At 42.8% G+C, this 17,558-nt stretch overlaps 1 protein-coding gene across 6 annotated transcripts; it reads right to left on the bottom strand.

Moving 5' to 3' along the window:
• Positions 1-1,894: 1,894 nt before the first annotated feature.
• Positions 1,895-17,243, bottom strand: ubp1 (upstream binding protein 1). Of its 6 annotated transcripts, none has more exons than XM_063899210.1 (16): positions 16,994-17,243; positions 11,632-11,783; positions 10,086-10,162; positions 9,894-9,999; positions 9,693-9,799; positions 9,439-9,591; positions 9,226-9,336; positions 7,404-7,511; positions 6,997-7,100; positions 6,327-6,423; positions 6,016-6,109; positions 5,835-5,925; positions 5,595-5,713; positions 5,051-5,193; positions 4,313-4,364; positions 1,895-4,191 (listed from the first exon to the last, which is right to left on the bottom strand). In XM_063899210.1, the coding sequence occupies exons 1-16, from the start codon at positions 17,065-17,067 to the stop codon at positions 4,154-4,156; spliced, it is 1,626 nt and encodes a 541-aa protein (XP_063755280.1). In that variant the 5' UTR covers positions 17,068-17,243; the 3' UTR covers positions 1,895-4,153. The 6 variants fall into 6 exon arrangements, with proteins under 6 accessions (XP_063755280.1, XP_063755281.1, XP_063755279.1 ...); XM_063899211.1 differs by lacking the exon at positions 16,994-17,243 and adding an exon at positions 14,680-15,713 and having other exon boundaries at positions 6,369-6,423; XM_063899209.1 differs by lacking the exon at positions 16,994-17,243 and adding an exon at positions 14,680-15,712 and having other exon boundaries at positions 6,016-6,106.
• Positions 17,244-17,558: the final 315 nt, after the last annotated feature.

Raw genomic sequence — 17,558 nt, 5'->3', positions numbered from 1 at the left:
AGGAAAACACATGAGCAGAATCATACACATAAGCACAATTGCAGCATATACAAAGCACATGTATCTATTTAAAAGCCCCTTTTAAAAACCCATTATTCATTATAGACATAAAAGCACACACATCCATGTTTGTGTGACCTATACCAGCATATGCCAGTATATGACATGACCCTGGTTTGCGGTGAGCATATCTGATTCAACACACATTATCTAGCAACATGTAAGCACCATATAAACAGCTGTAATCTGAACATGGGGCCTGGAGTCTCAGGGAGTTGCTTACGTTGCCTAGTTAGGCACCAAGCAATATGCACCATGTTAGCACAGCAATTGTACAATGAATATTAAACCAGATGGAAAATTTAAAAGGCTATTAACTGGATGAGCTGTGAAACAGTGACAAGCCTTCTGAGACATTCAGGTAACACTAACTGCAGTACAGATAATTTGCTAGTTTTCTGTCATGTCTGATAATTGATTTCAACAGCTGTTTACACTTCTTACCCCAGATGTGATTAATCCTCTGGCACAAACGCTGAAGTGAAAATGTGCATGATTCAGGGTCTTAAACATCTGTTATGGGAGAGACATTGGGCAGATTGTTATGGAGTACTCAATCTGTTCGTCAAACTATCTATATCACTATGCTGGCATATAATTATATATATATATACAGTGGGGCAAAAAAGTATTTAGTCAGCCACCAATTGTGCAAGTTCTCCCATTTAAAAAGATGAGAGATGCCTGTAATTTTCATCATAGGTATACTTCCACTACGAGAGACAGAATGTGGGAAACAATCCAGGAAATCACATTGTAGGATTTTTAATGAATTAATTGGTAAATTCCTCGGTAAAAAAAGTATTTGGTCACCTACAAACAAGCAAGATTTCTGGCTCTCACAGACCTGTAACTTCTTCTTTAAGAGGCTCCCCTGTCCTCCACTCGTTACCTGTATTAATTGCACCTTTTTGAACTTGTTATCAGTATAAAAGACACCTGTCCACAACCTCAAACAGTCATACTCCAAACTCCACTATGGCCAAGACCAAAGAGCTGTCAAAGGAGACCAGAGACAAAATTGTAGACCTGCACCAGGCTGGGAAAACTGAATCTGCAATAGGTAAGCAGCTTGGTGTGAAGAAATCAACTGTGGGAGCAATTATTAGAAAATGGAAGACATACAAGACCACTGCTAATCTCCCTCGATCTGGGGCTCCACGCAAGATCTCACCCCGTGGGGTCAAAATGATCACAAGAACGGTGAGCAAAAATCCAATCTACAATCTCAATCCTACTGTGAAGCATGGGGGTGGAAACATCATGCTTTGGGGCTGTTTTTCTGCAAAGGGACCAGGACGACTGATCCGTGTAAAGGAAAGAATGAATGGGGCCATGTATCGTGAAATTTTATATATATATATAATTTTTTTACTGTCAAATGAGCACTTACATTTCCCAGGGTGCAACTGCTAGGTAATTGTAATTATAGTACTTTTATGTTATGCTACTTGATACTTTACTCCACTACATTTTGTAGTCAAATGTTGTACGTTTTACTCCACTACATTTATTTTAGAGATGTAGTTACTTTGCAGATTTAGATTAATACAACATCTAAATTGAACTAATTTGTTGTCATATTATAACAATTAAAGCCACCTAGTTGTTTTTTCACTGTCAAATTGCTATTTTTTACTTAGAGTACTTCTTCGACCTTTACAAAATGGGGATATGCAGTTTGAAAGTCAGGTAGGGTCTAAATGTCCGTAAAGTACCCCAGTCTATGACATCATGATGTTTTTATCAATTTCTTTGTCATCTTGAATCAAAAACCACTATGCTACAGTTCAAAGTATTCAAACTAAGGAATAGAATACAGTAGGGCACCAGAGAAAGTTATGAAAACATTTATTCCCAGCACATGTGGTTGTGTACATCTCCAGCATACGATACTGTGCACATGAGAAGCATCATCATTGACATTAGGCTGTACATGAACAGTGGTCACCTCTCCTGCTCACTCTCTCACACACACAATCACACAGACAGACAGACGACTGGTCAGGACTTAAGGGGACCAAAACTGCTTAACAGAGTTTTTCCTGACATCTGCTCTGTTACTGAACACAGTTTACTGTGCTGTGGTACTTGTGTCCTTGTAAACACCACAAGAGCTACAGTCCTGGCTCTGGTGCACGGCGAGACAAAAACACAGATGCTTGACATTCTTTTTTTTGTTCTCCGTATTATAGGCGGGTAAGAAAAGGGTGTGGCCGTTAGGACTACTGACTACACATCGAGCTTGAGTTTATTAATTTCTCAGTGCAGACTTGGTCTCTAACAAATGGAAAAACAAGGAGGTGTTACACTCAACAAGGATCAAATTATCCCTCCCACCCTCCTTTCCCCGTCTCCAACATGCTCTTTTACTAAACAGTAAGCTAAACACAGTTGCATCATACCGACAGGAAAAAGTTTATGACAAATACCGACATAATTAACTTTTCTTTGCAAGAATGAAAAATGATACACATGCACACTCACATTCTGAGACTAAGAGGCGTGCAAACGGTCTGAACTTGCAACACGGCCGGACACTGTGTACCAAAATTAAATGGAGGTCAACTAAACCATCCGCAACTCGGAGGACATGAAGGAAATGTACTGTCACTGAGGGCACGCATGACTTGTACTTTCTGTGTGCAGCTACATTTAAAACAGGCTTTTTATGGATTTGTAAAGAAAGTGTAGCTGCCATGGTTTTCAAGTCTACAGGATAAGACTAATAAACCAGGCTGCGATACATTTCTAGCAGCCTGCTGTGGTGGGTTGTTTCTCACTGCGAAGATCCTTGAATTGAGGGTTTATTACTATGAATATGCAGAGCACGAGCAACTCAACTTGAAGAGGGATTAAAACTCCTTAACAAAAGTGCCTCTGATGACCAGGATGTACAGAGCCAATGAAGCTTTTCAAAATAAAAACGGACTACAAATCAGAAACCCGTTTGGTCCACATTCAAGAAGTTTTTGGATTGGTGTTAATGCTCCACATGTCAATCTTCTATTAAAAAAAAGAAAAGTATGTGACTTTTTTCAGCATATTATGGCCAAAATCCCAAAAGGCGTAACCCGCGCTCCTCCTAACCAGTGTTTTTAGAGTCAGCACAGAAAGCAGAGGAGACAAAGACGAGGTGCACGTGCACTGTGTTTGTGAAAGTGACTAAAAAGTCGAGCTATAAAAAGCCAGTATGGCACTGGAAACAAGTCGATTTAATGAGTGATAGGGACAGCTGATCCATAAATAAAGCATCAACTAAAAACAGTAAAAGCGTAGGCGGAGCTGGACGTACATGAAGAGAGTCGAGATGAGTTTGACGTCAACACAGAGATATGGCTGGAAGTCTAAAATCACAAAGGATTACTCTATGTGACACGAGTTTATCCATCTGACAAAGTCCAAGAAACAAAACAAAAACAGAAGTTTGGTGTCAACGTCCACAGATGACGCCACTTCCTTAGGGTCAGCCTGGATATTTCAGGGGTTCCCAAGCTCAGCTGATCAATAAATTGTTTATTAAGACAACCCCATGGAGAATGTTAAACAAGCAGATTTTGGGATTCTCATTTAAGCAGGTTAGTACATTGAGATCGCATGCTGTTCAGCAGTACAGGTTATCAAATACTGGCCTAGTGCTGGTTGTGCTCGTTGTGCAAGAGGGGCAACGAGCAATAATGAAAATCTACTTTCTTTCCTTCTCCCGCCAGCCAGGACGTCTCTCTCCATTCTCTCCTGAAGCCCCCCCCTCCCTTAAGCCCGCAGAAACCATATAAAAAGACAAAAAATAAAATAATAAAATCAAAATACATACATCATTATCACCCCCCTAACCCTGTATCCCCCCCAGTCTCTCGTCTTAACTAAGCTCCTCAGATAATAGTGTTTTCAATATGAAACAGTGGACACACCCATGTCAGATTCTAACATTTACATGGCTTTAAGCGCAGTCTGACTGCTTCCCATCGAGAGATTGTTTGGAGAGACCGGGAGGAAGTACGAGGAAAGAGTAGAGGCAGGCGGAGAGGGACAGAGGGAGGCTTCTGCTCCAAAACCGAGGGTGGAGTATTAGTGATGCCATCTGTCTTCCGCACTACTTCAGTATTAGATGGAGTCCTTCACCCAGTTCATCTGGAGAGGGAAGAAGAAGAAGTGCATTAAATCCTTTTCAAATAAATGATCTATTAAGGCTCGTTACATACAGGCCAAATTCTAATGAAGGGACTCGGCGAATAGTGTATTAGGAGCTCACCTTTGACAGTGCTGATCAAAAAACAGCTTTCGTCAGGCAAGTTATAAACCATCTGGAAAAGACAAAAACAGAAATAGTAAAAATGTGGCTGATCATCAAATGTCCCCGCCAAGTTACAAAGTAATAAATAGTGGTTACTTGGTACTTGAGTGGTGACTGACAGAGTTAGGAGAGGCTGTCATAAAAGCAGGAGCGTTACAGTAGGCGGACAGTGTGTGTGTGTGTGTGTGTGTGTGTGAGGATGTAAATTACATGCAAACAAAAGATAGTTCCTGGTCAGATAGTACCCAAAATAGTGAAGCACATCTTATCTCTTCCTCTGCAGAGAACCTCATATCCTAGTCCAGCCATTTACTCATTTTATAATAATATTAACAACAAACATTTCAAATAACAATGTAATGCCTTCATTGGATTTCAGCATGTTGAGGGCCAACCACGGTTTGTATTGCACGATTCAATTCAGTGAAGTGTTGAGGATGACATTATATCATAACATTTGCATCCTTTTCAGGTTTGGCATATATAGCAGCTGCACGGAAACGCATCTCAAAGCTGAGCTAGCTGGGTGTCGATAAGTATCCATCCATGTTTTGAGTGTATCCCAGAGTTTGGATTTTTAATTAAAAACATCCCTCTGGATAAAGAGCACTGTACAGCTGAGAGTGGTACTCAACATTTTATAAAGTGCTATTGGAGAGGAACAGTTTGAGTGTGTGAGTGTGAGTGTGTGTGTACCTGGTCACTGAGCAGGATGTGTATGCCTGTAGGACCCTGTCTGTACACCTGGTTGATGGTTCCCAGTGGAAGGCTGCACACACACGCCATCTTGCGGATCAGTTCTGCAGCTGTGAGCTCCTCTAGATACAGAGCATGATACACTGTACAGAAACAGAGCAGATAAAGAAAGCAAGTTAATAATATTCAAACACTCCATCGAATAATACTAAGAGCTGCAACGACTAGTTTGATAGACAATTAACAGTTAGTCATCTTTTATGTGCCAGAATGACAGAAAATGCTGTTTTCCTCCTCAGTTGTTTAGATTTCCTGCTTTTATGGGTTTATATCATATTAAACTGAGTGTCTTTGGGTTTGGACTGACAATACTAGACATTACCTTAAAACTTGGATGAACATTTGTACTATTTTCTGAGATTTTATAGACCAAACAATTCATAGAGGAACCCATCATATGCACATTATTAATATTGGTATTGATCTATGTAGTAGCCCTACTCATATGAGCGTTACACTGCAGTCAAACACAGGGCTAGTTTACCGTGTAAACTAGAGGAAATGCTGTGATCTCCATTTTCATTGGTTGCATGTCTCTCCAGCAGGGGGCTCTCCTGGGGGGACTCTTGACAGACGTACACTGTCAACCTGGGACGCACTGACCTACACACAGGCATAATAAATTAGGCAATGCAACATCGTGACAACTTCATAATGCTCATACAAGTGTACACAAGAACAACCACTGACACACACACACACACACACACACACACACACACACCTGGATTTAAGTGCATTGAAGAGTCTGATCCCATCTGCTGGCCCACAAATCTGGACCAGGTCATCCCGTGTCAGCTTCAACAAATCAGAACCTGAGCAAGAAGTAAGAGGAGCGGTCACTTCACTGCAGCTGATACAACGTCACACACATGTTTTAGGGGTTTTTGACAAAGTGTGTGTACCTGAGAAGTGAGAGAAGAGCCGTGTGTAGGAGTTGAAGCGATTTTTCAGCAGCCACTTCTGTGCATCCTGTATGGAGGCGGTGGGGCTCAACTGCTGCAGCGGGACAACACACACACACACACACACACACACACACAGTCCCATTAAGGAATGATATGGTACTTTTAGGGATGCAACTAAATATACATTTATTTTGCAAATCATCAACATCATATTTTAAATATTAGGTCATTCAGAATCTAAGATAAAATAACATAGCATTTTATTTTGTCCTACATTCTACAGTGAACTTTTTGTTGTCATTATTTACCTTTTCCACCAATTCATACAGTTGCGAAGGGTGGAGACTAACCTCCGAGTTGCCATGGCTACCAGGGTCTGCCTGGTGATTGGGTGAGGACGATTCACTAGAACACAAGAGACGACAATTAATGGCACCAACACACTGCAAGTCTTCACATTTCTGTACTGATCACATTAGCAACTGGCTGACTTTTCACAACAAGGGCGTTTGGTCAGTGGTCAGGGAGAGGGAGAGAGAAGTGTGCAAATTCAAACCCCGGCTCTAAACTCCTGCGATATGTTTTTTCACTTATTCAATTACTAATACAGACTACTGTGGCCTGCTGTTATTCTTAGTCATTTCCTCTCACACAGGCTCAGTTATTAAATGGCTGTTTACTCAAGGATGTGGTCTGTGTTCAAGTGCGACGTTTTGGCCAAGACACAGGCAACTTGAGGCTATGCAACAGCCAGCTCCATCAAAACTAGTGAATTGATGTTGGTTTGGTGTGTCAGGGCCTTTATAACGAATTAACCTGGAGTTTTTGTGGTTTGAGCAGAAAAATTGCGGGCATACAATGCAAACTTATCCATACCTAATGAGCGCGAATTGGCCAATCTGGAGCTTTTGTCAGCAAATGGAATATCTGGGCTCTACTGTGCGGTGTGAACTCGGATACGCACAAACACACACTTACCTGTCTGGTACTGAGGACGTTGTGTAGGTGGACAGTGGGGTTGAGGTGAAGGAGGGAGTAGCTGCCTGGTTGGGGCTGACGTAGGCGTCTGGCCACGGGGAGCACTGAGAGGAGACAGATTTATTTAAACACACAATTAATCTCACTTACTGGGTTAATTAACACTGCAAGCCAACTCTAAATATCCCAAAAGAAAAAAGGCACAAAAGGTTGAGGAAAAGTCAAGGGTGGATAGGGAATTTAGCTTTGCACCATCTCCACCCCGCCTACTAATGTCAAATACATGGCATTAAAACATCTCCTTCCCTGCAGCTGAGGGTCTACACGCTCCAGACTACAGCCATGTGTCTACAGGGGGGCAGACTGATGGAGTGATGGGGAGGAGGAGAGGGGAGCAGGGTGCTTACACTGCCTCTCTTGGCCAAGGAGTCGCCACAGTCAGCGGGAAGTGTCCGCTTGCTGGACTTTTTCAGCTCGTGGTCACCCGCATCCTCTATGATGGGCTCAAGCCTCGTCTACGTACAGACACACAGCAGAGGTTAGCCAGCCGGCGACCAACACACAAACACAACCAATAACCTGAGGGAAGTCTTAGTGTGACATACAAGTGTAGAAAAAGTTAAATGACTGCTTTCTACCCCCCAATAAAAGCTGTGATAACACATCTGAGACACAGAAAACCTTAAGTTTAAAGGAAAATTCTAATGTTTGTATCTAATGATGTGGGGCTGAATGAGGCAATTATACATGGGCAGGAGCATGGGCACAGGAGCAACGGACTGCGATAAGGGAGCAGTAACAAGACATGTTTTAACCACTTAAAACACTGTTCTAGATAACACTATATGCAGAATATTGTAACTGCTTTGTGTTGCTCTCAGACAGATAAGGGTTGTTTCCTTTGCTCTCTCTTAAGCCCCCAGACTCCACTGAGAAAAACCGTGATTTTACTTCACAGAACACAGAGGTTGCTGTTTGACCGCTGAGCCCATCAGTTCGTTTCTATGTGTTATTTTGTGACTTCGCACACACAATCACACAAACTAAGAAACCGTTTGAGGCAGCGGTAGACCAGTAACATTTGTGTTCTGTGATATAGAATCACCCTTTTTCTCAATGGAGTCTGGTGGCTTTGAAGAGGAAACATGACAGCAGTCCCGTCTGAAAAGGATGTTTGGTGGTAATAAAAGGCAGTTCAAATGTTCTAAATACAATATACACTTAAAATGTAATTCTTGTTTTAAGGTGGACAAAGTATGTTTAGCTGCTGTCCCTGTTCAGCACATTTCTCAGCTCCCATTTCCATACTCCTGTCTGCGTCTCTAAACTGGGCGCTGACCTTCACCTATAAGAGCCTCATACCACCCAATCAAAAGGAACCTTGATTTGTATATTTTAAGCCATTTCTACAAACTATGCAGAGTTTTTCTTTATTGTAAGTCTGTCACACCTCATCTGACAAAAGACCAACTTTAGAAATCATATGAAGGTGAAGGAGTGTGTGTTTGAACTGTGTGCTACAAACTAAACTAGATCACGAGACGAGATGCGTCAGGATCCAGGTGGCTGAACACCTCAGCTAAACACTTAACAGTTCTTGGGGAAACCCTGTTGTGCATTTCAACATGACTGCCAAAACCACTTTCTAAAGCATACCAGATGCAGTGCTGTCGTCCAGGCAGCCATTACCAGATTTATCCTCAAGTATTCAAATACGTGAGGAGACTTCGAACCGGCCTGAGAGAGGTAATCCATCACACCTGTCACTGTGACTGTTTCGTCAAGATGTACCATCATCACATCGTGGTGCACTGCAGGTCAAACGCAGGTTGCTGAGGTGGTTTATCAATGTTTATCCGCAGCAGAATTTTAATTCTGGAGATACACGAGGTACGTTTAAGCCAGAAAGATGGCAATCAAATGGATCTTGTGAATTTAGTAGCTCTCTTCTTGAGCTCTGAGACATATTGTTAGTCGCAGCCCTGCAACAGTCATAAATCTAAAGCATCACTAACATGTTTGAGAAAAATGGTTGGCAGTGATGTAGAGCACCAGTACGGCCCTTTACCTCAAATTTAGCCACACAGTAGACCACTCTGCAGAAACACATTTCAACATGGATAACCCCCCCCCCCCCCACCCCCAAATAAAAACCGAAAACTTGACTAGTACTTAATTTGTGCTAAAGCCACGTATTTGTTTTTAGGCCTGACAGTCCATAGCACTGACCTCTGACAGGATAGTGGTATCATAAGAAGGCTGGTACTTCTCCTTCTCTTGGGGTGTGCGTTTCTCCATCTTCTCCCTGTCCGTCTTTTGCTTACGGTCCGCCCCCTTTGGCTAAGAAGATCGGAAAAAGGGAGAGAGATTTCATTTTCAAGTTCCGTTGTGTTAGGTGTTGTATTAATGTCCCCCCCCCCCCATAAGATGAGGAGTGTGTACCTTAAAGACTTTGATTTGGCAGGAGGCAGAGTGGAGGTGCTCTGTGTACTCTCCCCCCTCTCCCTGGGTGAACGTGTCAAACTGGATCCTGAAGGGGACGCCTTTCTCTCCCCCGTGCTTCCTGGGGGTGAACTCTGTGCTGATGCAGTGCACCTGCAGCACAAACACGTGTTCGATGTGGAAATTTAGAGGCAACAGATGGCACAAAAGACAGATGATGGTGTATGTGTGGTTTGTGAGCGAGTGTGTGTTACCTGCACAAAAACAGAAGATCTCTTGTTCAAGTCCCACAGGAACTCTGCTGCGTTGAGCTGGGAGGGGTGAGTCTTCGGCTCAATAATGCCCACTGACATGGGGATATCTGTCTCACACACACAGACACACAGATATTTGACCTCTGAATCACACACACAGTGGACGGTTTGAGTAAACATTTCACGGGCAGGCTTCATTACCGATGTCAAGGAGACGGTCGCCGGGACGATTCCACTTCCAGCCCTCCAGCTGCTGGTGCTCGGTGTACTGCAGCCGGCGGTCATGAAACACCACCCGCACTATGCTCTGCGCACACACAGCATGTTAGCTATGGGGAGAATCTAACGGGATATGTAAATGTTTTCCCCCTCCAGCTGCAATGACCCTCTCACCTTCACCATCTTGTTGTTGAGCTCAGGTAACTCGTCCTGCTTCCTGTTGTCCAACATACGCACCTCGTAAGACTGGCCTGAGAGAGAGAGAGAGAGAGAGAGAGCGAGCTTTAGTCTTCTGATTCTCGTTCTAATATTGAAGTAAGTGACAGTAATATGGAACAACGTGTTTGTTGTTTCAATGAGTGGTGGAGATTGATGATGAGAGTGGATGCCTCATCTCTGCTTGCATCTGTTTTAGTATCTTGACACTGTAGAGCTGCAGGTGTTCATCGCACCATCTGACATATTTGGTGTTCATACATACTAGGCTGGACATGACACACAAAATATTACCAATAAAAACATTGTTTGTATTGAAAAGGTAAGAATAAGTGCATCACATCTGGTCAGAAGTATTTCATATGTCCACACCATCCCAATGCTGAATCACCAGATCGACTCACCTCTCCTACAAATTAGATCTTGACGACACAATAAACTGTCTTAATGTGATCACAACATGCTGATCGATTATTTCCCAGTGAAGCGCATCATGACCTTATGCCATGGATGACCAGACCATCTTCAAACAGCCCACTCTGCGTTTATAAGTGGTTTAGCATCAGCAAACTATAGACCGAAAGTTGCATTTTAGCTGCCCTTGCAATTCTGTGTAATTCCACATATGGAAAATCTATTTCTATGTATTAATTCTGTTGAACCCTGCGGAAATCAATGAAAAGTAGGCTCAATAATTGACAGCTTCTGTCTTGCGGTAAAGCATGTGGGGACATACGATTACATACTGCCGCATCTCGCTGAAAACAGATGTAGCTCATTTCTCAATTTATGTTAATATTACAATTTGAAATCAATTTATTGCATTTCATGCCAAAATATAAAGTGAATCAAAATGTGTGTAAAAAAGCAATATAATAAGAATCAAAACCAAACTGGTGTAACATTAAAGTGGAGAGTAGGGGTCATGAGAGGCTGCCATTCGCACCAGCAACGGTTTCATTTGCAAAATAATGTGCAATAAATTAATGTGGTTATTATTTATTGAGACTTAATGATGGGTGTGTATTGTTGAAACTAAAGAACAAAGAAGTGGACAGTGCAAGTATCACAGGACACACATACCAAAGTCTTTATCTGCAGTCACCATCAAATTTAACTGTGACATGTTTACAGGGTTCCTACCGGTCTTTATTTTTCTCATGCTGCCTGCGCTGCAGCACCTCTTTTCACCCTCTGTCTGAAACCAGTCTGCTCTTATTGGTTAGCTGGTCAGAGAGACACCCTGCCCCTTAGCCTATCATGTACAATGTGTTGGAGTGCTAGCCAATAGAAGGGCGCAGTGGTATCACTTCATGGCGAGATTTAATAAAGGACTTCAAAGCAGTCGTTTCAGGCGGGGGCGGGGAGTGTGAAGGGGAGAAACTTTGGGATTTTTCCTTTGCACACCATTTACATGCACAAAAACCTATGTGACACACTACATGAAAGAGAAAACCCCCCAAATCCTAGTAAAAGGCTTGGCTAGGTGTGTTGCGTGTCTCACCTTGGTTCAGGTATGTGAGCGTCTCGTCGTGCAGCTTGACGGCAGGCGAGGTGGCGGCGCACAGCACATACTGGAATGGGGGATTTTTGGTCTCGCTTTCAGGAGGAAGGCTGGAGTCCTCCTGCTTAAAGATGGGCAGAGCCAGCACATCGCTGAGGAGAGAAAAGAAACAAACAGGAAGTCAACACGGATGTCAGAAAGAAAAGATGCACAAGAAAACCATCAAGAAAGAAAGCTGCTTTATCTGGCCTTTCAATGGTTTTTAACTGGCTTCTATCGGACATTCATTTAAAGTTGTAAGCGTTTCTAAACTTCAATAGCATCCTGATGAAAACATACACAATCACTGTGACCAGCAAAGCCTGCCTGTACTCCTCAGGTTTCCTCACTTTGCAGTTATCTCTAAAAACACATAAACCAGGTTTCTAATCTGTTGAATGTTCCACTTTTGGCAAGACATTACTTCCTCATAGTGTGGAATTATTAACTGCTTTGGCTTATTTTAGAAGGGGTGACAAAGTCTCTCCATCAATCAAATGGCCCTTATTATATATGCATGAGGTAGCGGGAGCATGATAAATGAACAAAAACACCCAGAGATAGCCTGAGCTGCTGACACACACTATCTCTCACACTTGGCAGCAGCTCCAGACAACCAACCCGTCCTCGGCTCACCCTGACAAATGCTGCAACAGTGTCAACCGGTGCACAATGAACGGTCTGCGACTGTGCTCTGGTCCTATCCAAGCTAAGAGATTCAGACCATGGCATCTCATTACCTTGAAAAGCTTTTTGGCAAGTCACGGTGCCACCCTAGACCGAGCCACAACAACAACAACATGACATTCCTGCAGCACCTTCCACCAAAAAACCACACCTTAGAAGAAACAGCCACCTGCAAGAATATGAAGTTTCAAATCAGTTCTCTGTAGGGCTGCACAATTTGAAAAGAATGAACTAATTTGCACAAATATTGCATTTTAAGATTAAGGAGGGGATTCTCTTTTTTGCATCATTAATCTCATCAGAATTGTGAAATATTTAAAGAAAAACATGGTGTGATTTTACATCTGTCGAATATGATTTGTAATCCAGGATATCTCTGCAGCTCAGTGTGTGAATGTGCATACTTCAATCTGCATATTGCATGAGTCCATATTGCAATTTTGATCACCGTTCAATTCATTGAGCAGCCGTAATCCCTTGCAGCTATCTGTGCTTTCCTCTGTGCCCTGTCAGAGCCACCCTGGGTGCCACGGCCCTCCTGCCCAGGAAAACTACATCTGCTTCCTGAAATGTGAGGAGCTGGTCCCCTAAAACACATCGAGACATTCTGTTCCTACCAGCTGCTGACTCCAAACATGCCCCGACTGCAACCCAGCCCAATACCACAGATATCACTACTCCTGGACCCGCTGACACCACACACACACACTATGTTTTCACTAACTCGCTTACATGCAACACATCGCTTGAGTATTGGTTAACCTGCTTACACTCATAAGAGACTGACCCTCACCTACGTCACACTCAGATAAATGCAGGCTGAAACGCAGATGGCAGAGGAAGCAGCTGATAAGAAACATGAGGGTCCTGGGAGCTTCTTGCTGTAGTCACGTAAATTTCAACCCCATAAACTATATAATTCAGTACAGATACTAATCAAATGTTTGTCTAGAACAACATCCCTTTGATGCCAGCACATTCCTTCTTAAAACATTTTCCCTGGAAGATTTGCAAGGATCATATCCCAGACACATTATCAACATGTTCGCTAACAAGGGTTTGCCAAAGTAATCTGAGTGTTGGGAATCACCTCAGTGACCAGACGCTGGTGGCATGTTCACAAGTCATTAAAAGAGGAGCTTAAGAGGGCTGCATGTATTTATTTTGGACATGGTATCAGATACTGTGTGGCTACTAGAGCTGGGAATAAGGTGAAAAATGTTGATTAGACTTTGTTACAAGAAAAATATTTTGGTAATACCAAAACAACCTGTTTACAATCACATGGTTAAGGTAATATAAAGAGGGCTTTTACATTTAAATTTGAGCATCTAAAAAGAATCAACTGACAGAACTGGTTTCTAAGTAAGATTGTTGGAACGAATTAAAAGCAGCAAAAAACGTAACCATGAATCTTTTGATGCTTCTTTTTTTGTTTAATGTTGAAGAATCTAGTCAAGCATTCAAAACCAACTCTTGTGCCAAAGTGTCAGAGTTGGTATTTAATGCCTGGGAAGATTGTCTTTGATCAGACACTTCCACATATAAAACCAGGAAGCTGTTGTTATTATAGAAAAACATATTGTAAAGAAATAATCTTATTTAACCAATTGCATTATGCAGCTTGGCATATTTTGCTAGAAGTTAGACAAGCCAACAGAGCTTAAGCTACCCGACTGAAATGTGATCATCACCCAGTGCGGCTAACACTATTACTGTAGAACAAAAATAATTCAAGAAAAATGCCTCATTAACAAAACTGTAGTCAGGTGCTTCTTAAGGTACATGAGAAAGGAACAAGTGCTGAAGCTCCTTCCACTTGTACCTCCAACTCAAATAACTCCTTTAGAGCTTTCCTTAACAACATTATTAAAAGCACTCATCACCTTGTACATAATCCACAACACTATGCTTCCACGTGACTAGAAACAGAGGGTTACACATTTTCTGATTACTATACCACCAGTCTGAGGGGACACAACAAGGCCCTTCCTGCAGACTTCCTCTGTGTTATCTTACACAAAGTTTAGGTCCCTTTTGACAATAGCTTGAACTGCCATAATGTCCCTTAAAGTACACCACATGTCCTTCCTTTGCTTTGGTGTGGTTTAGAGAAATTAATCTTGGGCCCTGATCCTGGCACCCTGCAAAGACTGCCCTGATCTAAATCCCAAAACAAAGAGAAGCCACAGTACAAAGGGGAGAACACACACGGGTATGGGGGGTGTAAATGTTAACACTTCCAAACAGGCAGATTGTATTTTGTTGATCCAAAACTGTGTTAGGAAGCCGTGGGAAGGCATGTTGTCTCCGGTGTCTAACCTCATGCTGTAGGCTCCAGCACCCAGCTCCTGCCCGATGCCGGACAGGCTGGCATCGAAGTCGTGCACCAGCCCCGACTCGATGCTGGCGTCGTCCATCTTCAGCACCCAGGCCATCGGCCCGAGCTCCTTGTCCTCGGCTTCTACTCGGAGGGACGCCAGCTTGCTTCAGGTACGAGAGGTCGGCTAGCGAGGAAGCGGGCTGTGCAGCTACAGTGACACCGTGAGAGGAAAGTTATGCTGCTAGCCCGTTAGCCGCTCCTTGGCAGGCTGGGCAGGCGGTTGCTTTCCACAGAGACTGGGTGTATCGCCATATCTCCACTCGGTTTTTTTCTCTCTCTTTTGTCACAAAACACGGTGCTCCGTGACCGTCTGAACGTAACAATAAGTTAAGAGTCCACTCAGCAAGCGAATGTTAGTCGTGACAGAAGATGCGAGCTGGTTGTCAGCATGCTAACGTTAGCTAACAGCTAGCTCTACAACGGTAACTAAAGCAAGCTAGCATGAATCCAGCAGCCCCGTTGTAACGCTAAAGTCTTAAAGCAGGCTAGTTATGGTTTGTCCAAGAAAACACAACAAGCAGAGGATAATTTTGTTTTTAGTCCACACGCTGCATCCCACGCAGCGTCCGCACAGCTGTTGCTACCTAGCTACCAGGCTAACTAGCATCAACTTCACTTGCTTTGAATCGACCGTTGATGTCCGTGGATCCTAAGCAGAGCAGCTCTTCTCTGGCGCTCCCTGTACCGTCCCAACCCGCTCTCCTCTTCTCATCGCGGTGCAGGAACAACCGCTAAGGCTCCCGCTTCTTGAGACGCAGTCCTTTAACCATCCAAAGTGTAGCGGTTGACACAAAACCAGGCATCAACATGGCTACCCTTAGCACACAGACCGTCACTCTGTGAAGTCTGCAGTTCTGCCACCCACAGCCTCAGGAAGGATGCCAGGACGTCAAGCGACCAATCAGAGGCCGCAGTCTGTGACGAGCGCAAGGGGATGAGCCAATCAGCGGCCTCCAAGCTTCCGTCATTATGTCCAACTGTACTTGCGCTCTGCTGCCTCCCAGAAAGTAAATGATAGCGTCTATAAAGTCATAACTGTCAACAAAGATACACACTACAAATATACTGTGAACCAGGGGCGTTGCTAGGTTTTCAATTGTGGGTGGGCTTAGCCCAGTGGTGAGATGGAGCTGTGTGCGTGCTAATGCAAGCACTAAAACATTTTCGGGGCCTCTTTTTTAAGGTGTGTGTGTGTGTGTGTGTGTGTGTGTGTGTGTGTGTGTGTGTGTGTGTGTGTGTGTGTGTGTGTGTGTGTGTGTGTGTGTGTGTGTGTGAGTGTGTGTGTGTGTGTGTGTGTGTGTGTGTGCGTAAGTGCGTAAAGTGCGCACGCAAAGAGTTGCATGCATCTGGTGCACTTTGAGAGCAAAATTAAGATGCTAGATCTAATAGAACTTTGTAGTCTTGGTAAGGGGAGGGGCGCAACTCTCAACACTAATATGAAAATATATATATATCAATCAATAAGTATAAACATTACCATAACCAATTACAATTCAGTGAAATATTTTCATTTTGAAAACTGTATTCTTCAAAAGGAGCATGAGACGTGAATGCCCTGTTTTCCCTCAAAATTTCAACATTTTCATTTGGGTGGGGTTTAAAACATTTTAGGCAGAGCTAGGCCCCTTAAATAGGCCTAGCTACGCCACTGCTGTGAACATTTGCCACTCTGCGTGACAGATACATATGTAACATGCAAACGCACAGTGACAGAACTAATTTGTTCGCAAGTGAAAGGAAGCAATAACCACATAGTTATTCATTCACTTTTCTATGAACTTTTTCCGCCAGTGTGTACAAAATAAAACATCCTGAGTCATTATAATGACACACCATGCCAACATTTTTTTTTAAAATGACCATATTTCACTTATAGGTTTGTGAAATATTCTCGCCATTTTGAATTACGAAATACTTATTTGGTCAAACTTTTTATATTACTTTACTTATTGCAATATTTAAGTTATTTTACAATTGATAAAGTATATTTTTGAGATAGAACGTCATTCTTTTGAGATATCAATCATCCTATTGAGATCATTGTTTTTTTAGAGATACTAATTCATTATATTTGAAATAGTTATAATATTCTTTAGATATTTTGAGATAAGCGTATGTCATCATAATAAAGGACAATGACTTTTTATTTATAATGTAAAGGTTGGCTTTTCACCTTATTGTTGATTTACTGGTGGAAGAGCTCTCAGAGATGATCTGGGACCATAAACAAAATAAACATCGTTATGTCCGTACCGTGTGAAGCTGCTGTCGTCGTGTCTCTGCACTGGGGCTCGGAAGTTTTCAGTGTAGTGCTGCCAGAACAACATCGTGTCTGCCCCACAAACAGCTGTCGTTTCACTCCAAATAAACACCCAGTCCGGAACCGAGGGGGTCCAGACAGTAGCTCATGTCTGTCTCATGTGTGTTGAAGAATCTACACCTCAGAAGTCTGTTGCATGAATCAGGTTTATTGTCTAGTCAATAATTACCCTCCGGTTGGACCCTGGTCGTCGGTTAAGTATCTGGGTGGCAACTTTTTTTTCCGGGCAGGGTACACGCGCTATTTCGGCCCATGTGAGGAAAGACCCGCCTCAAGACTTAATAACTGTCCCTCTGTCGGACATTTCAGGACATGGACATCACACAGTATTCAAATACAGTCGAATATTGGCCAACAATGTAGAGTGACCCATTTCAGTAATGCATTATTACACAGAAGCTATTATTGGATTGTTATTACTGATCATTTAAGTAACATGTTTTGATGTTGCAGCTGGTCTAAGGAGGTGCTATACTTTATATCTTGGGTAAAGATATA

This window comes from Eleginops maclovinus, chromosome 13 (genome assembly GCF_036324505.1).
Source record: "Eleginops maclovinus isolate JMC-PN-2008 ecotype Puerto Natales chromosome 13, JC_Emac_rtc_rv5, whole genome shotgun sequence".
Taxonomy (NCBI): Eukaryota; Metazoa; Chordata; class Actinopteri; order Perciformes; family Eleginopidae; genus Eleginops; species Eleginops maclovinus.
Note: the sequence above shows the minus strand (reverse complement) of the source record. Positions and strands in the feature narration are given on the sequence as shown.